General features: G+C 49.1%; 1 protein-coding gene across 3 annotated transcripts; it reads left to right on the forward strand.

Annotated features, from left to right (window-relative positions):
* The first annotated feature begins 175 nt into the window (after positions 1-175).
* Positions 176-13065, forward strand: LOC311530864 (uncharacterized protein). Of its 3 annotated transcripts, none has more exons than XM_084647845.1 (5): positions 176-285; positions 3976-4067; positions 4617-4743; positions 9447-9560; positions 9896-13065. In XM_084647845.1, the coding sequence occupies exons 2-5, from the start codon at positions 4044-4046 to the stop codon at positions 11092-11094; spliced, it is 1464 nt and encodes a 487-aa protein (XP_084503971.1). In that variant the 5' UTR covers positions 176-285; positions 3976-4043; the 3' UTR covers positions 11095-13065. The 3 variants fall into 3 exon arrangements, with proteins under 3 accessions (XP_084503971.1, XP_084503970.1, XP_084503972.1); XM_084647844.1 differs by having other exon boundaries at positions 183-285; positions 9893-13065; XM_084647846.1 differs by lacking the exons at positions 176-285; positions 3976-4067; positions 4617-4743 and having other exon boundaries at positions 9554-9632.
* Positions 13066-15325: the final 2260 nt, after the last annotated feature.

The raw sequence follows: 15325 nt of genomic DNA on the forward strand, positions 1-15325 counted from the left end.
GAAATCTATCCGGCACCCTGGCAAATTCATACATTGACTCCTTTTCATGCTTACAGCTCTGCTCTTGACTATGACCCCACGTGCCCTGTGGTCCTGATTCTTGTCTCCAGCTTGATTCCACTCTCCCCTCCAGGTGCCTGGTCATCCTCATGGTTCTGACCTTTAGACACAACCACCCACAACCTGATTGTGATCCTGCCAGTTTGAGCCACCCAAGAGAGAAAACCGGAGACCTGATTGGCTGAGAAATTGGCCTCCAGCAAGGCCTTCCTCTTCTTCTCAGAGGTAATGGATACCTTTCAGAGGCTGCCACCCCAGACTGAGGCCTCACTACCCAGAGCCCAGGTCACTCGGGAACTAAAGATTCTGCTGCTGGCCAAGTTAGACAGCGACCACAGGGAATTTCACGGCTTCCTGAATCAGGGCGGGCTCCTGTTCATGCTACGACCCTGTTCATTTCCCAGTGACTAGGCCCAAGTGGGGTTCATAATCAGCCTATTAGTGAGGGAAGCCCTAGTCTGGGTGTTTCCACCCACTAGAACTTCCAGCTCCTTGCCGGGGCATCTTGAGGAATTCAGCTGAGACGTGGTGGCTGTCTTCAATGACCCAAATTGCACCCATTCTGCTGAGAACACACTTCAGGACTTATGCCAGGGGAATAGCCCAGTTACCAGGTTCGCTGCAGAATTCCAACCCTTAGCAGCTGGCACTAGATGGAACGAAGCAGCAGAACATTCCTATTTCCCATGCCAGATAGAGCCCCCAATCAACCCAGAGGCTGTGGCCAAGCTGTGCATCATTGTCGATCACCTGGCTGAATGCCGACTAGGAAATCCAGTTTTCAACCCGCACTGGCTGACCAGCTTCAACCCTGTTATACTGCCACAGTAAGGAACCAGTAGACCTATGCCTACACTGCGGGGAACTTGGGCACTTCATCCCGAGGTATCCCAATATGATTAATGTTCTGCCCTGATCAAGAAAGCCCCCTTCTGTCAACCAGTACCCTAGCCATGATCAGTCAGCAAGCCACCGCTGTCCAACTTCCTTTTACTTACAACATCCTGCCATGTCTGAGCCGAGGATTCCAGGAAACTCAGGGGCCTCTGACGTATTTTTGGACATAAATTTTGCTTGAACGAACAACATTCCCACACCCAGAGAGTGTCCAAGCATCAGTCCTGGGGGGCCAGCCTCAGGGACTGCCCGAGAAGCAGTGGTCCCGGGAGCGGCCGGAGCAGTGGCCCAGGGGCAGCCCCAGAAGCCAGCGGGAGAATGGTCGCTGGGGGCTTTAGAGCAGTGGGCCACTCAGGCCCATCAGCCCCCACCACTGGAGCACCCCCCCCCCAGAGTAGCGGGGCCCCAGAAGCAGAGATTTAGTCATCATGGGTATTTATAGTAAAAGTCACGGACAGGTCACAGGCTTCTGTGAATTCCTGTTTATTGCCCGTGACCTATCTGTGACTTTTACTAAAACTACCCGTGATTAAATATTACTCAAAGGAGATGCTCTCACCATTGGGCCAGGGGATCATCCAACGTCGGGCTCCCTCAATCTCTCCTGCTAAACCTGGGACACGTTGGGTGTCATTACAGAGTCCTTGGGAAAGGGGACAGGGCTCACCCCGTCAGGTGCCCCAACCCCTGGGCTGCTGAGTCAGTCTCTTCCTCTGGCCCAGTGTACATCTTCAGATGCTCTGGGCACAGAGTGGGCTTTGCTAAGGGTCTCTCCCCAGCACAGACCCTGCTTGGGGAGCAGCAGCTGTGCAGTTCAGGCTCCCAGATCCCGATGGAGGAGGCAGCAGCTTATGACTTAGGCTGGAAAACAAAGAGAGATGGAGAGGGGCCTCCTCTCTCTGAGCAGGGCCCAGACCCCTCTGGCCACAACAGTTACTGAATCAACTCCCCCCCAGCCCTTCTCTGCCAGACTCCTAACCCTGGAGGGATCCAGTGGAGCCAGGGCTGACCACAAAGTGGGTGCCAGTCAGTGAGTGGCGCTGAAACCCCTGCTCCCCCAGGAAAAATTTTGACCCTGGAGCCAATCCTAAATGGGCAGAGCACCAAGACGACCTGAACCAGGCCGGCCGGAGCTTTGCCGCTGACATCCAGGCTCTGGATGGGGACCAGCACTCAGTGCCCACATGGGGGAGCCAGCTGGGCAAGGGGTAGTTGGGATTCCTGGGGGTGGGGGGCAGACATGAGGGGGGTTTGCCTAGAGACCCAGGGATGGGTGAATCCGGGCCTACAAATCACTGAATGAACCTGTTGCCGTGGCACTGGCAGCTCCCTGACCTGAGAGCCGGGGGAGCAGAGCTGGTAGCTCCAGCCCAGGGCTGGTAGCCGCGGATGGGGGTGTGGAGACAAGAGACCGTCTCTGGCAAAGGGCTCCGTGTACCAGTTTTGTACTCGAGGGACTCACACGCTGAGTCGGACGGTGTCACCGAGAAACGTGTCCCGGGCAGCCTCTCTAGGACCAGGACCCGAGCCCATCACCCCTGTGTCCATGCAGACATGGGGGGCTCTCTGGAACAACCCCCAGCCCCCATGGAAAGCCCCCTTCTCCCCGCTCCCCGGGATCTCCCGGCTTCTTTCTGTCCCCCCAGTGATCCTGTGGCTTCTGGGCAGGACGCCTACATAGGGCTGGGAGAAGCTGCAGGAGCCCTGGGGAAGTGGGGTCCCCAGGGGGCAGGGTCTGGGGCAGGGGCCTGCAGATCGGTGGGTTGATCGCTAGGACCCAGGAGCGGCTGGGGGGCGGCTCTGGGGGGAGGATCGCGGGGCTCAGGCCCGGCCCAGGAAGTGACTCGCAGCCGCTGCGGGGACTCTGGCTCCCGGCGAGATCCCCGCGCCCCGGCGGCTGGTGCTGGGAGCCCGGAGCCCGGGCTGCAGCCGGGAGAGGGGAACCTCCAGCCGGGCCCTGCCCGCTGCTCCCCGGGAGCCTCTCCCAGGGCAGAGCCCCCAGCCCGGCCAGGGCCCCTTCCCGGCCCGGCCCCTGCCCCGGGGGGCCCCGCTCGGAGGGAAGGTAAGAGAGACCCGCCCCCCCCGGCACCCCCGGGCTGCAGGGGGCGGGTTTGGACCCGGGCTGCGCCCCGCGGAGCCGGCTGCGATTCCCTGCCCCGGGCCCGGGAAAGCTGCCGCAGCCCCCGGTGTGCGCGGGGCGGGGGTGCAGATAAGGTGGTATTGAGGGGGAGCAGGGATGTGTGAGGGGCAGGATGGGATGGGGGCGGGGGTGCGCTGAAGGGGGATGGGGCGATGCAGGAGAATCTGGGGAGACTTATGGGGCGGATGGGAACAGGGCTGCAACAGAAGGAAACTCTGAGTGTGGGGGGGTCACTGCGAGGGAAACGGGGGATGTGGGGAGGGGAGGCTGGGGGGAGACTGAGAGCAAGAGCAGACTGGCTGGGGAAGGGAGCGGTCGGGGAGAAGGAGAGGGAGAGATACAAGGGCAGCTCACCCACCCCATGGGGCAGGAGAGGGGGAGGGGCTGCCCCACCCAGCAGCTAGAGGGGAAATCTTTTACTGCAAATAGTCCATGATGTTTTGGGGGTCGGTGGAGGCTTCTTCCCAAAGGTTCAGAAGCACCAAGGCAAATATCCAGCCCACCCCACCCCACAGACACACACCCTGCTCCCGATGTGTTATTGTCAGATACACCCATACTGGTGTGGGGTCTGTCTCCTGAGTGTTCGGGGCTCCCCAGCGCCCTGTTCTGATTTCCCTGCAGGATTCAGATCTCGCCCACACCGGTGTCAGACCGGATTCACTGCTGGCTCTGGCAGGGGATGAGTGTGGATGGACCAATGGGATCAGCCTCTGCCTGCCTGTCACTGTCCCTACCCTGTGTTGTGATAAAGTGACTGAGGGTTTTCCCAGCGTGGCAGAGCCCAGAGCGTCTGTCCGCAGGGAGAGAGCCTGGGGGGAATTGGGGTGTGACGTGAACTCAAGCCCTTTCTGTAACCTCCCCTCTCGCCCTGACAGGCTGAGGAATCACGTCCACGTTTTGCTCCAGATTTTGCTCCAGATCGTCCAGGGGACAGGGAAGAGAAATGGCTGTGATGGAGCCAGCTCAGGTAGGGGATTTTCAGGGAGCTGCGGGGGGGGGGGGGGGGTTGCTGTAGAGGGGGAGGGGCAGGAAACACGCAGGGTGAGGCACGGGGCGGCCAGCGTGTGACAAACCTGCTGGGAAATGATTTTCTGAACAGGCCCATGGTCAGGGGGGAACGTTCCTTCATTTCTGAACCAGGAAACACCCCCCTGGGCAGGGCTGGGGAAACTGACCAGACTCCCAGTTCTGGACCCTGACCCTACTGGCCAAAGGGTGCTGTGAAATACAAAGGGAAGCTGTCAGGATTCCTGTCCCTGGCTCAGAGCTCTGCTTCCCGTATCTCCCTATGGCTGGCAAGCGAGTGGGAAATGAGAAGAGCCTGCCCTGTTCCATCTGCTGGGGAGACAAGGAGCTCTTGCCTTCTCCCACCACCTGAAGCCTCCTGGCTGCTCTGAGCAGGGTTGGGGTGGGATTCTGCTATTCTGGCTTTCCCAGAGCTTCCATTTTATTGACCTTTCTCCCCCATGAATTGTGGCTGGAGCAGCAGGTGCTGAGTTGGGGACTCTTGTTTCAGATGCCGGTGACCTTTGAGGAGGTGGCTGTGTATTTCACTGCGGGGCAGGGGGCTCTGCTGGATCCTGCTCAGAGAGCTCTCTACAGGGATGTCATGCAGGAGAACTACGAGACGGTGACCTCACTGGGTAAGGGATTCCTGTCCCCTAAGTTATTAGAAGCTGTGGGATCTGCATGTCTGACTCTAGGTTCTTCCCTGGTCAGTTGGATTCGGGGGGGAGGGTCGTGTAGTCCCCAGCTCCAGTGTGAGATAGACTTTCATCTCCATACTCCCTCCAGTGGGATGGGGGTATCAGAAATGTAAGAACATAACAGTTGCCTCAGTGTTCCCTATATTTTTTTCCCACTCCTGAGTGGAATGAATTTTGTTATGTGCACCAATATGGAGGGGATGTGTGACACATCACCTTCATGTTGGTGCACATACAAAATTCATGTGGTGGGGATAGGGCCAAGGGGTTTGGAGTGTGGAAGGGGGCTTAGGCCTGGGGCAGAAGGTTGAGGTGCAAAGCTGTGAGGGCTCTGGCTGCGGGGGTGGGCTCTGGGGTGGGGCTGGGGATGAGGGGTTTAGGGCTGGGACAGAGGATTGGGATGCGAGGGGGTGAGGGCTCTGGCTGGGGGTGCAGACTCTGGGGTGAGACCAGGAATTCTGGAGTCACCCACACCTGTCTTCCATTCCCAATTTCCGTTAGCCAGATGTTCGCCATCACTCCAAGCATGGGGTTGCGTTCCTGACCATCTTGGCTAATAGCCCTAGCTGGACCTATTCTCCGTGAGGTTTTCCAGTTCTTTTTTGAACCCAGTTATACTTTTTTGGCCATCAGAACATACATCGACAATGAGTTCCACAGGCTAACTCTGCGTTGTGTGAAAAAATACTTCCTCTTGTGTGTATTAATCTGGTACCAAGGCTGAAGTGCAGACTACAATCAGTAGCTCTGCAATTTCATATTTTAGTTCCTTGAGAACTCTTGGGCGAATACCTCCTGAGCCTGGTTCCTTATTACTGTTTAATTTATCAGTTTGGTCTAAAACATCTTCTATTGAAACATCAATGTGGGACAAATATGGGCTTCAAAGAAAAGAATAGCTCTGATGTGAGTGTCTCCCTACACCGTCTGCAGTGAAGACCAATGCAAAAAATTCATTTACCTCCCCTACAGTGGCTTTGTTTTCCCAGAGTCTTTGTCATCTAGTGGCCCCACTTCCTGTTTGGTAGGCTTCCTCCTTCATGTGACCTTAAAAACAAAATTACTGTTAATTTTTGTATCTTCAGCAAGTTGTTTCTTGAATTCTTTCTTGGCCTGCCATATTGTTCTTTTAGAATTAACTTGCCCAAGTTTCCTATTATCCCCACCAGGATTCCCAAATTTGGAAGGATGTTTTTTTGCCTCTAATGGCCTCTGTTTCTCTGCTATTTAGCCATGGTGGCAGTTTTTTGGTCCTCCTACTGTGTTTTTAAGTAATCTCCATGTTGCTTGCAGGCATTTTACCCTGGGGACTGCTCTTTTTAATTTTTGCCTGTCTAGCATCCTCATTCTCTTGTCGTTTCCCTTGTTAAAGTTAAATGTTACTGTGGTGGGTCCACATGCTTGTTGACTCTCTGAAAGAATTCTAATAGATTGGTGAGGCATGATTTCCTTTTACAAAAGCTGTGTTGACTCTTCCCCAACATATTGTGTTCATCTCTGTGTCTGATCATTCTTTCTTTTACCATAGTTTCAACCAATTTGCCCGTACTGATGTTAGACTTTTTGGTGTATTCCCTCCTACAAGGATATTAAATTTAATTATATTACAGGTCACTTTTACTGAGCAGTTCAGCTACAATTACCACTTGGACCAGATCCTGTCCTCCACTTAGGACTAAATCAAGAATTGCCTCTCCTCTGGTGCACTCGAGATCTAGCTGCTCCAAGAAGCAATAATTTATGGCAGTGGTTCTCAAATGTTTTTTTCATGGACCATTTGAATGTTGCTGAGGATCTCGGCAGACACTTAATGATCTTTCCGAATGTTGATTGTAAAGCTATTGTAAAGCGCTTTGGATAAAAGCACTATATAAAAAAACCCTTACTAATTAACTGTTCCTCATACATGCATATTATCTGCACAGATAGCTCAGCTTTAAGATGCTAAACAAATCTGTGAGTCAACTAGAAATAGTCATGCTCTCATCGCAAATATTAATGCAATATTTTCTGATACTGGAAAGGAGAGTAAAAGGCATTTGCTCAGGCTTATGCAATTTCTCTGAAATGTCCACTCTAAATTTGATTAATACTTCACACACATAGAACATTAAAAATAAGTAACAACGTGACACAAAGAGCAAAACAAAATCACAAACCAGTAACAACACTGAAAATATGAAGTGAAGTAAAATATCAAGTGGTTGATGAGGGGGAGTTTAAATGATTGTTTAGGACCCACGCTGTGCAAATGCAACAGAGCCCTGTAGAAACAGGCAAAGTTCTTCTGGTTTCACATTGTGGGTGTCACCAACTCAAAAACTCACAGTGGACTCGTTGAGTTTTTATAGGTCCTGGAGCACATTAACACATGGCTTGGAGTTTGCAGACAGATTCCTGCTTCAAAGAGCTTGCAAATAAGGTCTTTATCCTACAAAACACCTAGCAGCACCCCCACCAAACCTAGTGCTGCTTGCTACTTAAGAGTCAATGGGAATACTCTTAGGCTTAGAGCAGTGGTTCCCAAACTTTAACAACCCACAAACCTCTTTTACTAAAATGTCAAGTCTCGAAAACCCCCTCCTAAAAATGAATATTTCCAGAGATTTTCTCCCTTACCTGAGCATAAATTAGAAAAGCAGTGATCTTGGAAATATAAAATTTGGTTTTATTACATGCTTATTACACACTATTATTATTATTTATCATTACTGTATTTTTATTACATTATGAAAATGGAAACATTCTTCCACGATCTCACTTTTGTAGGTCGTATCACTTTGATTAAGCCTGTTATAAGACAAGGCTCCTAGGTTTCATCAAGGAGTATCAGATGTGAGGCAGCATGAAGGGATTTAAGCAGCCAACTCAAGGAGTTCCTCTTACACAAGCATTCAGGTCTTGAGCAGTCCAGGCAAACCATGCACATTACAACAAACCTTAAACTTGTTCTTCATAAGAATTTTAAAACAATACTAGCAGCCTATTTAATTTTAAAAACAGTTAAAAAAAATCTACCTCCCTTTCCATTTCTTATAAGGAGTCTTGAAGTTTACATCTCAGTGTGATGGATGTGCTTGCTTTGATCTGCTTAGCTCTTGGAAGCCCCCGAAGCTCCAGGCTGCTGGCCCCATGGTGCCCGGGGTCCCTAGGGACAGCTCTGTCCGCCATTAAGGAATTTTTCCCAGAGAACGCCCTGTAACATTGTGCAACCCCCCAGGGGTTCGCAAATCCCAGTTTGGGAAACAATGTCTCAGAGGGAACTGTCCGTGGACCACCTGAATGGAGCTCACAGTTTGAGAACCTCTGATTTATGGTGTCTAGAAATGTTGTCTCTGAATCATCCTGAGGTGACATTTATCCTGTCAATAGGAGGATGGATGAACTCACCCATTATTTTTACATTTTCTTCTGCCTCTCTGACCTCCCTTAGCATATCACAGTCACGGTCACCATCCTGGTCAGGTGGTCAGTAGCATATTCCTACTGCTATACTCCTATTTTTCAAGCTTGGAATTTCTATCCATCATTTACAGTTGGATTCATTTTAGATATTCACCCTATTTGACTCTGGGTTTTTTATTTATCATATAATAGCACCACTGCCCCACCAGTGTGACCTACTCTATTGTTCCTATATATTTTGTACCCTTGTATTACTGTGTCCCATTGATTATCCTCATTCCACCGTGTTTCCGCAACGCCTGTTATATCAATAACCTCCTTTAACCCAGGCACTCTAGTTCAGCCATCCTAGTATTTGTAGACTTCTAGCATTTGTTTGTAAGCATTCATATGTATTTGTGTGTAAGCATTTGTACATTTTCTCAATATGCTTGCCGTCATGTGTTATGTTTCAATAGGACATTTTTTTGCATAACTGTTCCTCTCTAGCTCCTATCTGTACTTTATCAACTCCTTCCCTAGCCTCAGTACTAGGGTATAGAGTCACTTTTTTAATAAATTCATTCTTAAGAGATGCTTCTGCCTGAACCGTTTCCTCCTCCGCACTTGGCCGCTTTTCCCCAGCCCTTAGTTTGAAAAACCCTCTACAACCATTTTAATTTCACATGCCAGCAGTGTGGTTTGATTTTGGTTTAGTGGGAGCCCATCCGTCTTATAGAGTCTCTTCCTTCCCCGGTTTTTAATAAAGCTAAATCCCTCCTTCCTATGCCATCATCTCATCCATGCATTGACACCCTGCATTTCTGCCTGTCTTCCTGGCCTTGCGCGTGGAACCAGAAGCATTTCAGACAATAAATTTTAATCTCTTACCTATCAGACTAACTTTGGCCCCCAGGAACCTTATCCTAACTTTCCTTTGTGTCATTGATACCTACGTACCATGACCATTGGCTCCTCCCCAGCACTGCTTGTAAGTCTATCTAGATGTGTTGTCCCCCAGGGGGCACAGATTCTGGGAACTCCTAGTGAGACCATGTCGGTTCCCACTATCTCCCTACATGTCTGCCGCTCCCAAGGGGGCTCAGTGACCCTGTCCCTCATCTGTTTACATTCCACATCATCACCCCTTCCAGCACAAATCGGGGTCAGGTTAAACTCAGGGAATGCCCTTTATGACAGATACTCCACCAAGACTCCATGCGCCCTGAACTTGCCTGATTTCACCCCCTCTGCAGGATTCCCCATTCCCAAACCTGAGCTGATCGCCCGGCTGGAAGGAGGGGAGGAGCCTTGGGTCCCGGATCTCCAGGCTGCCAAGGAAAGGGAGAGCCCAAGAGGCACCCGCACAGGTGAGGGGGCAGGGAAACCGTGACAGAAACATCTGGCGAGTGAAGGAAAAACTGGGACTCCCAAAATGTGCGGTGAGTGAGAGCCCTCAGTTCTGGTGTCATATCATCCCAGCAAATGTCAGTCACAGCTTCCCATTCATCCTGTTAGCTCTCGGGAATTTCCTCCCTGACTTTATTTACCTGGGAGTGTTTGGTTGGGATGTGGAGGCAGAATCCAATGTCTCCATCTCCCCAGCAGTCACTGTGTGGTGTTTTCCCTCTTTGCTATTCCCCTTTCGGTCCTTTCTCCCCGGCACAGGCAGTGACTCCTGTCTGGGTTCTCTCTCTCCCAGCAGGTGAGAGGACAGTGAGTGAGAACAAGGAGGAGAATCAGCAGCAGGAAGGTCCTGGGCAAGTGGAACTGCAGGAGAGGTTTTTGAGAAGAGCTGAAGGGAATTTTTCCCAGGGCTTGGAACAGGGAAATGCCTGGGAAGTTCGACACAGCTCAGAGATGCAGCTGGGAAATTATCCGAGGAGGAAACTGGATGAATCCATTCAATATGGGGCAGCATGCAAAGATCCCAAGGAAACCACAGCCCCACAGACATATCACAAGGAAGAGAAACCCTATACGCTTCTTGAGAGTAGGGAAAGATTCAATGTGAGTAGAAACCTTGTTACACTTCAGAGAAACCACTCAGGTGAGAAACCGTATAAATGCTTGAACTGTGGGAAAACCTTCAGTAAGAGCTCAGGCCTTATTAAACATGGCAGAATGCACATGAGGGAGCGACCTTATAAATGCCTGGACTGTGGGAAAGCCTTCATTCAGAGCTCAGACCTTATTACGCACCAGAGGGTGCACACAGGAGAGAGACCTTACAAATGTCTCGAGTGTGGGAAAAGATTCAACGTGAGATCAAACCTTAGTAAACATCAGCAAAATCATGTGGGAGGGAAACCCCATATTTGTTTGGATTGTGGGAAATGTTTCAATCACAGCTCCTACCTTATTACGCATCAGAGACTGCACACGGGAGAGAGACCCTATAAATGCCTTGCGTGTGGGAAAAGCTTCAGTCACAGTGCACACCTTATTAAACATCGCCGAATTCACACAGGAGAGAGACCGTATAAATGTCTTGAATGCAGGAAAAGTTTCAATCAGAGCTCACACCTTATTATACATCAGAGAACGCACACGGGACAAAAACCCCATACATGTTTGGACTGTGGGAAAAGTTTTAGTCAGAGATCGGCCCTTCTTAGACACCAGAGAATCCATACAGGAGAGAAACCCTATATGTGTTTGGACTGTGGGAAAAGTTTTAGTCAGAGATCAGCCCTTCTTAGACATCAGAAAATCCATACGGGAGAGAAACCCCATACATGTTTGGACTGTGGGAAAAGATTCATTCAGAAATCACACCTTATTATGCATCAGACAATTCACATGGGAGAGAAAACCCATAAATGTTTGGACTGTGGGAAAAGCTTCAGTAACAACTCATACCTCACTAAACATCGGAGAATCCACAAGAGTGAAATACCCTAGAAATACGCCAGTGGTGAGAAAAGATTCAGTGGGAACTCACGCATCAGAGAATTCCCACAAGAAGGAGAGATTTTTGACTTTTAAAAAGAACTTTAATAAAATCGGTACACGAAACACAGTGAAAACAAGAAAAGAAAAAAATGATGGATTTGAACCCTTAAAAGAGTTGATAGTCACTGAGCAGACAGTGGATGCGGTTCCAGGATTCCTAGCTAATTGCTTGTTAGGAGTACAATTAAAATTCCCCCCTGCTATCATGAAAATCTCACTTCTCCAACGATGTGCTAAAAGAGCATCCAAACTCTGAAAAATCCTAAACACCTGGTCTTTCCCTACAGTAGCTGTGACTGTCTGTGATCCCAGTGCAGCAGGGTCCACCTCCCAGCAGCTCACTGGGCATCTGGTAGGGTGTGCCTGGTTGATTGTACTTCCTGATTGGTGAAGGGGTGGAGCTAGCTACTACATGACCCAGCACCAGCCGGAGCTTGCTGGAGGCTCAATGCGTCCCATGTCTGTAGCTGCATTTGGTCCTGCTTCTTGCTTTCTGCTTCTACTTCTCCCCACTCCGCTCCTGTGTTCAGTTGCCTGCTTCAGTTAGAATCATAGAAAAATAGGGTTGGAAGAGACCTCGGGAGGTCATCCAGTCCAACCCCCTGCTCAAAGGAGGACCAATTCCAACTAAATCATCCCAGCCAGGGCTTTGTCAAGCCAGACTTTAAAAACCTCTAAGGATGGAGATTTCACCACCTCCCTAGATAACGCATTCCAGTGCTTCACCACCCTCCTAGTAAAATAGTGTTTTCTAATATCCAACTTGAGACCATTGCTCCTTGTTCTGTCATCTGCCATCACTGAGAACAGCCAAGCTCCATCCTTTTTGGAACCTTCCTTTAGGTACTTAAAGGTACCTAAAGGAATGGGCTATCACCAGCAGGAGAGTGAATTTGTGTGGGGGGGTGGAGGGTGAGAAAACCTGGATTTGTGCTGAAAATGGCCCACCTGATGATCACTTTAGATAAGCTATTACCAGCAGGACAGTGTGGTGGGAGTAGGTATTGTTTCATATTCTCTGTGTATATATAAAACCTGCTGCAGTTTCCACGATATGCATCTGAGGAAGTGAGCTGTAGCTCACGAAAGCTTATGCTCTAATAAATTGGTTAGTCTCTAAGGTGCCACAAGTACTCCTTTTCTTTGTACTTAAAGGTGTTACGTTGCACTCCATATTCTTTATGGAAAAATGAATATGGCATAACTGGAATATGCTTTATGCAAAATGTGTGATGTGACATACCATTGGAAAGGTTATAATCTGCTGCATGTGTTCATCCTGTTTGTAGGCATGTATCATTTCTATATCTGAAGTTAGAAATATGAAGTAGAAATCTAAGGTCCTGTTGTAGTTATGCTAAGTGAGGGCCATTAATGGTACTTCAGGAACTTGATGACTTTTAAGCAAGAAACAATGGGCTGTGAATGGATTTGTTTCCCTGTAAGTCTGTGGGACCTGTGAGGAGGAGGGGTGATGTGAAGACATGTGTCTGTGTCATCTGATGCTGGAATTCCATCTTGGATTTGATATTTTTCCACAAGGCTGGGGGGAATGTTTAAACAAGAACACAAAGGATTCCTGCCTTCGGCCAAATCTATATAAGGGTGTGAAGCAAGACATAGAGAGGGTCATGAGGAGACCCCTGCTTACCACCCAAGATGTCTGCTGGAACTAACGGAGACTGAACAGGGGGAAGGATTGGGCCCAGACTAGAAATGAGTCTAGTCTGAGAAAGCAGCTTACTGGAACATCTTTGAGGGTGAGATATTACATGTAACCAGTTTCTTAGTGTATTAAGCTTAGCCTGGTTTGTTTGTTTCATTTTGCTTAGTAACGTGCTTTGTTCTGTCTGTTATCTTTTTTGACCACTTAAATCCTACCTTTTATACTTAATAAAATCACTTTTGTTTATTAATAAACCCAGTGTAAGTAATTGTTACCTGGGGAGCAAACAGTCTATGCATATCTCTCTTTACCTTGAGAAAGAGGGTGAATAATGGAAACTTATACTGTATAAAACTTTATACAGTTTAAGATGGATTTTTCTGGGGTTCAGGTCCCATTGGGGCTGTACACTGGGGTGCTGAGGTAAGTCCCTTTAACTGAGTCACCCCAAAGAGGAGCTGATTTCAGTGTCTGTTTTCTGCAGAGGGGTGTGGCCCTATCTCTGTGTCTGTGCTGGAGGAGGCCTGGAGAGTCTGGCTCAGCAAGGCACTGGCATGGGGTGCCCATGCTGGCAGAAGGGTTAGGCTCAGTGGTATCTTAGTGCATCAAGTGACAGTCCCAAGGGGGTCCCAATGAGAGAACCCATCACAAAGGGCAGCTATCAAATCCCCCCTCACTCTTCTCTTCTGCAGACCAAATAAACCCGGTTCCCTCAGCTTCTCCCCGTAAGTCATGTGCCCCAGTCGCCTAATCATTTCTGTTGCCCTCTGCTGGCTTTCTCCAATTTGTACACATCCTTTTTTTGTGTGTGTGTGTGTGGGGGCAAACCTGGACCCAGTACTCCAGATGTGGCCTCACCAGTGCCGAATAGAGGGGAATAATCAATTCCCTCGATCTGCTGGCAGTGCTCCTACTAATGCAGCCCACTATGCTGTTAGCCTTCTTGGCAACAAGGGCACACTGCTGACTCATATCCAGCTTCTCATCCACTTTAATCCCCAGGTCCTTTTCTGCAGAACTGCTGCTTAGCCAGTTGTTCCCTAGCCTTTAGCAGTGCGTGGGATTCTTCCGTCCTAAGTGCAGGACTCTGCACTTGTCCTTGTTGAACCTCCAAATTGTCTAGTTCCTGTCCTTCTCCATTGCAACCCCTGCCTCTGCTTCCTGATCATGCTTCCAGCTCACCCATTGACTCTGGCTTTCAGCTTTCACCCTTGGCTCTGTGATGGATGTAGGGAACAGATATGCCTCTGAATGATTAATAGCTACTTGTTCCTTCTGGCCCTCAGAAAAATAGAAAAGTCCGCCTCTGTTTATCGCAAAATAGGATCCACCTAAGAAGTAAAGACCGCAAGAAAATGGTTCATATTATGTGAGACACCTTGTCTAAGAATCCATAGATCCACCACAGTCGGGAGTTCCTCTCCCCAGAAATAGAAACTGAAATGTCTAAATGAGACTATTGTTAATCTCCTAGACAAGAATATCTCATAATTTGCTTCTGTATAAACCTCTTTCTCCCTCCCAACCTAGCTAAAAGGAACTCCAATTTACCAAGCAAGTGTCACACCCTGCTTGTTTATGCAAAGTGTTTTCACCCGAAAGTATAAACTATACATCATTTTCCTAAATCAAATAGACTGTGAATCATCTCTTTCCCCCCAAATTAAAATCCGCACCTTTGTTAGTGTGTGATTGTGAATCAGATCTATATCCTTCCGTATGTGGAAAATGTCTCTTGTTCTGTTGTACGTCCTAAATAAGGTGAAATGCTTATGTACAATCAAAGAATGTATGGAGTATGTCCTCTAAATTTAGAAGGTTATAAAGGTTTTGTTGGTTTTCACTGTAAATGTTGCACTCTAGGAATTGTCCGGCACAAAGAAGAAGAAATGTAAAAAAAATATAAACCATGGTATAACTTTGGGACATTGAGAGAAATTGCTTAAAAGGGGGTGTCCCAATCGATAGGAGGGGCTAATGATGAAATACAATTCTTGAAATGAATCAGCTGTATAAAGCTGCTGATAAAAAAGGATTGAGGAAATTTGTGATACACCAATGCCATCTCCTGGATACCCATAGAAGCATTAAAGAAAAAACCTAAGCACTCATTTGACCTGAGCGCAGGTGGAATAAGTTTTGTGTGGCCCATTTCCCAGTGGTGCTGGAACAATTTTTAGCGTGGGTGTGCTGAGCTGTACCCTCCTTACCCCTGTCTGTACCCCTCACCGCCCCAGGCTGGGGCCACAGCTGGGGTAGCTGTAGAGCCCCCCGGGCAGCAGTGGGACCCCGGGCAGCTGTGGAACCCCAGAGTTTGGTGGTAGATCCCCCAGGGCCGGTGGCCTGGACCCCAGGAGTTGGCGGAGCCCATGAGGTCAGGGGGTGGCCCCTACTTCCCATGCTTATGCCTTTTCCTAGGGGAGTGCAGAGCCGGTGCTCAGGGTGGGGGCAGCAGGCAGAGCTGTAAGTATGGAAAGGAGTCAACATATGAATTTGCCAGGATGATAGTTAGAT

The sequence above is a fragment of the Lepidochelys olivacea genome (assembly GCF_965140295.1).
Source record: "Lepidochelys olivacea isolate rLepOli2 genome assembly, chromosome: 14".
In the NCBI taxonomy this organism is placed as follows: domain Eukaryota; kingdom Metazoa; phylum Chordata; order Testudines; family Cheloniidae; genus Lepidochelys; species Lepidochelys olivacea.

Coding starts and splice junctions, on each gene's coding strand:
- LOC311530864 (XM_084647844.1), top strand. CDS start 4,044: ATGGCTGTGATGGAGCCAGCTCAG. Junction 4,744..9,446: donor CGAGACGGTGACCTCACTGG/GTAAGGGATTCC, acceptor CCCCCTCTGCAG/GATTCCCCATTCCCAAACCT. Junction 9,561..9,892: donor CCCAAGAGGCACCCGCACAG/GTGAGGGGGCAG, acceptor TCTCTCTCCCAG/CAGGTGAGAGGACAGTGAGT.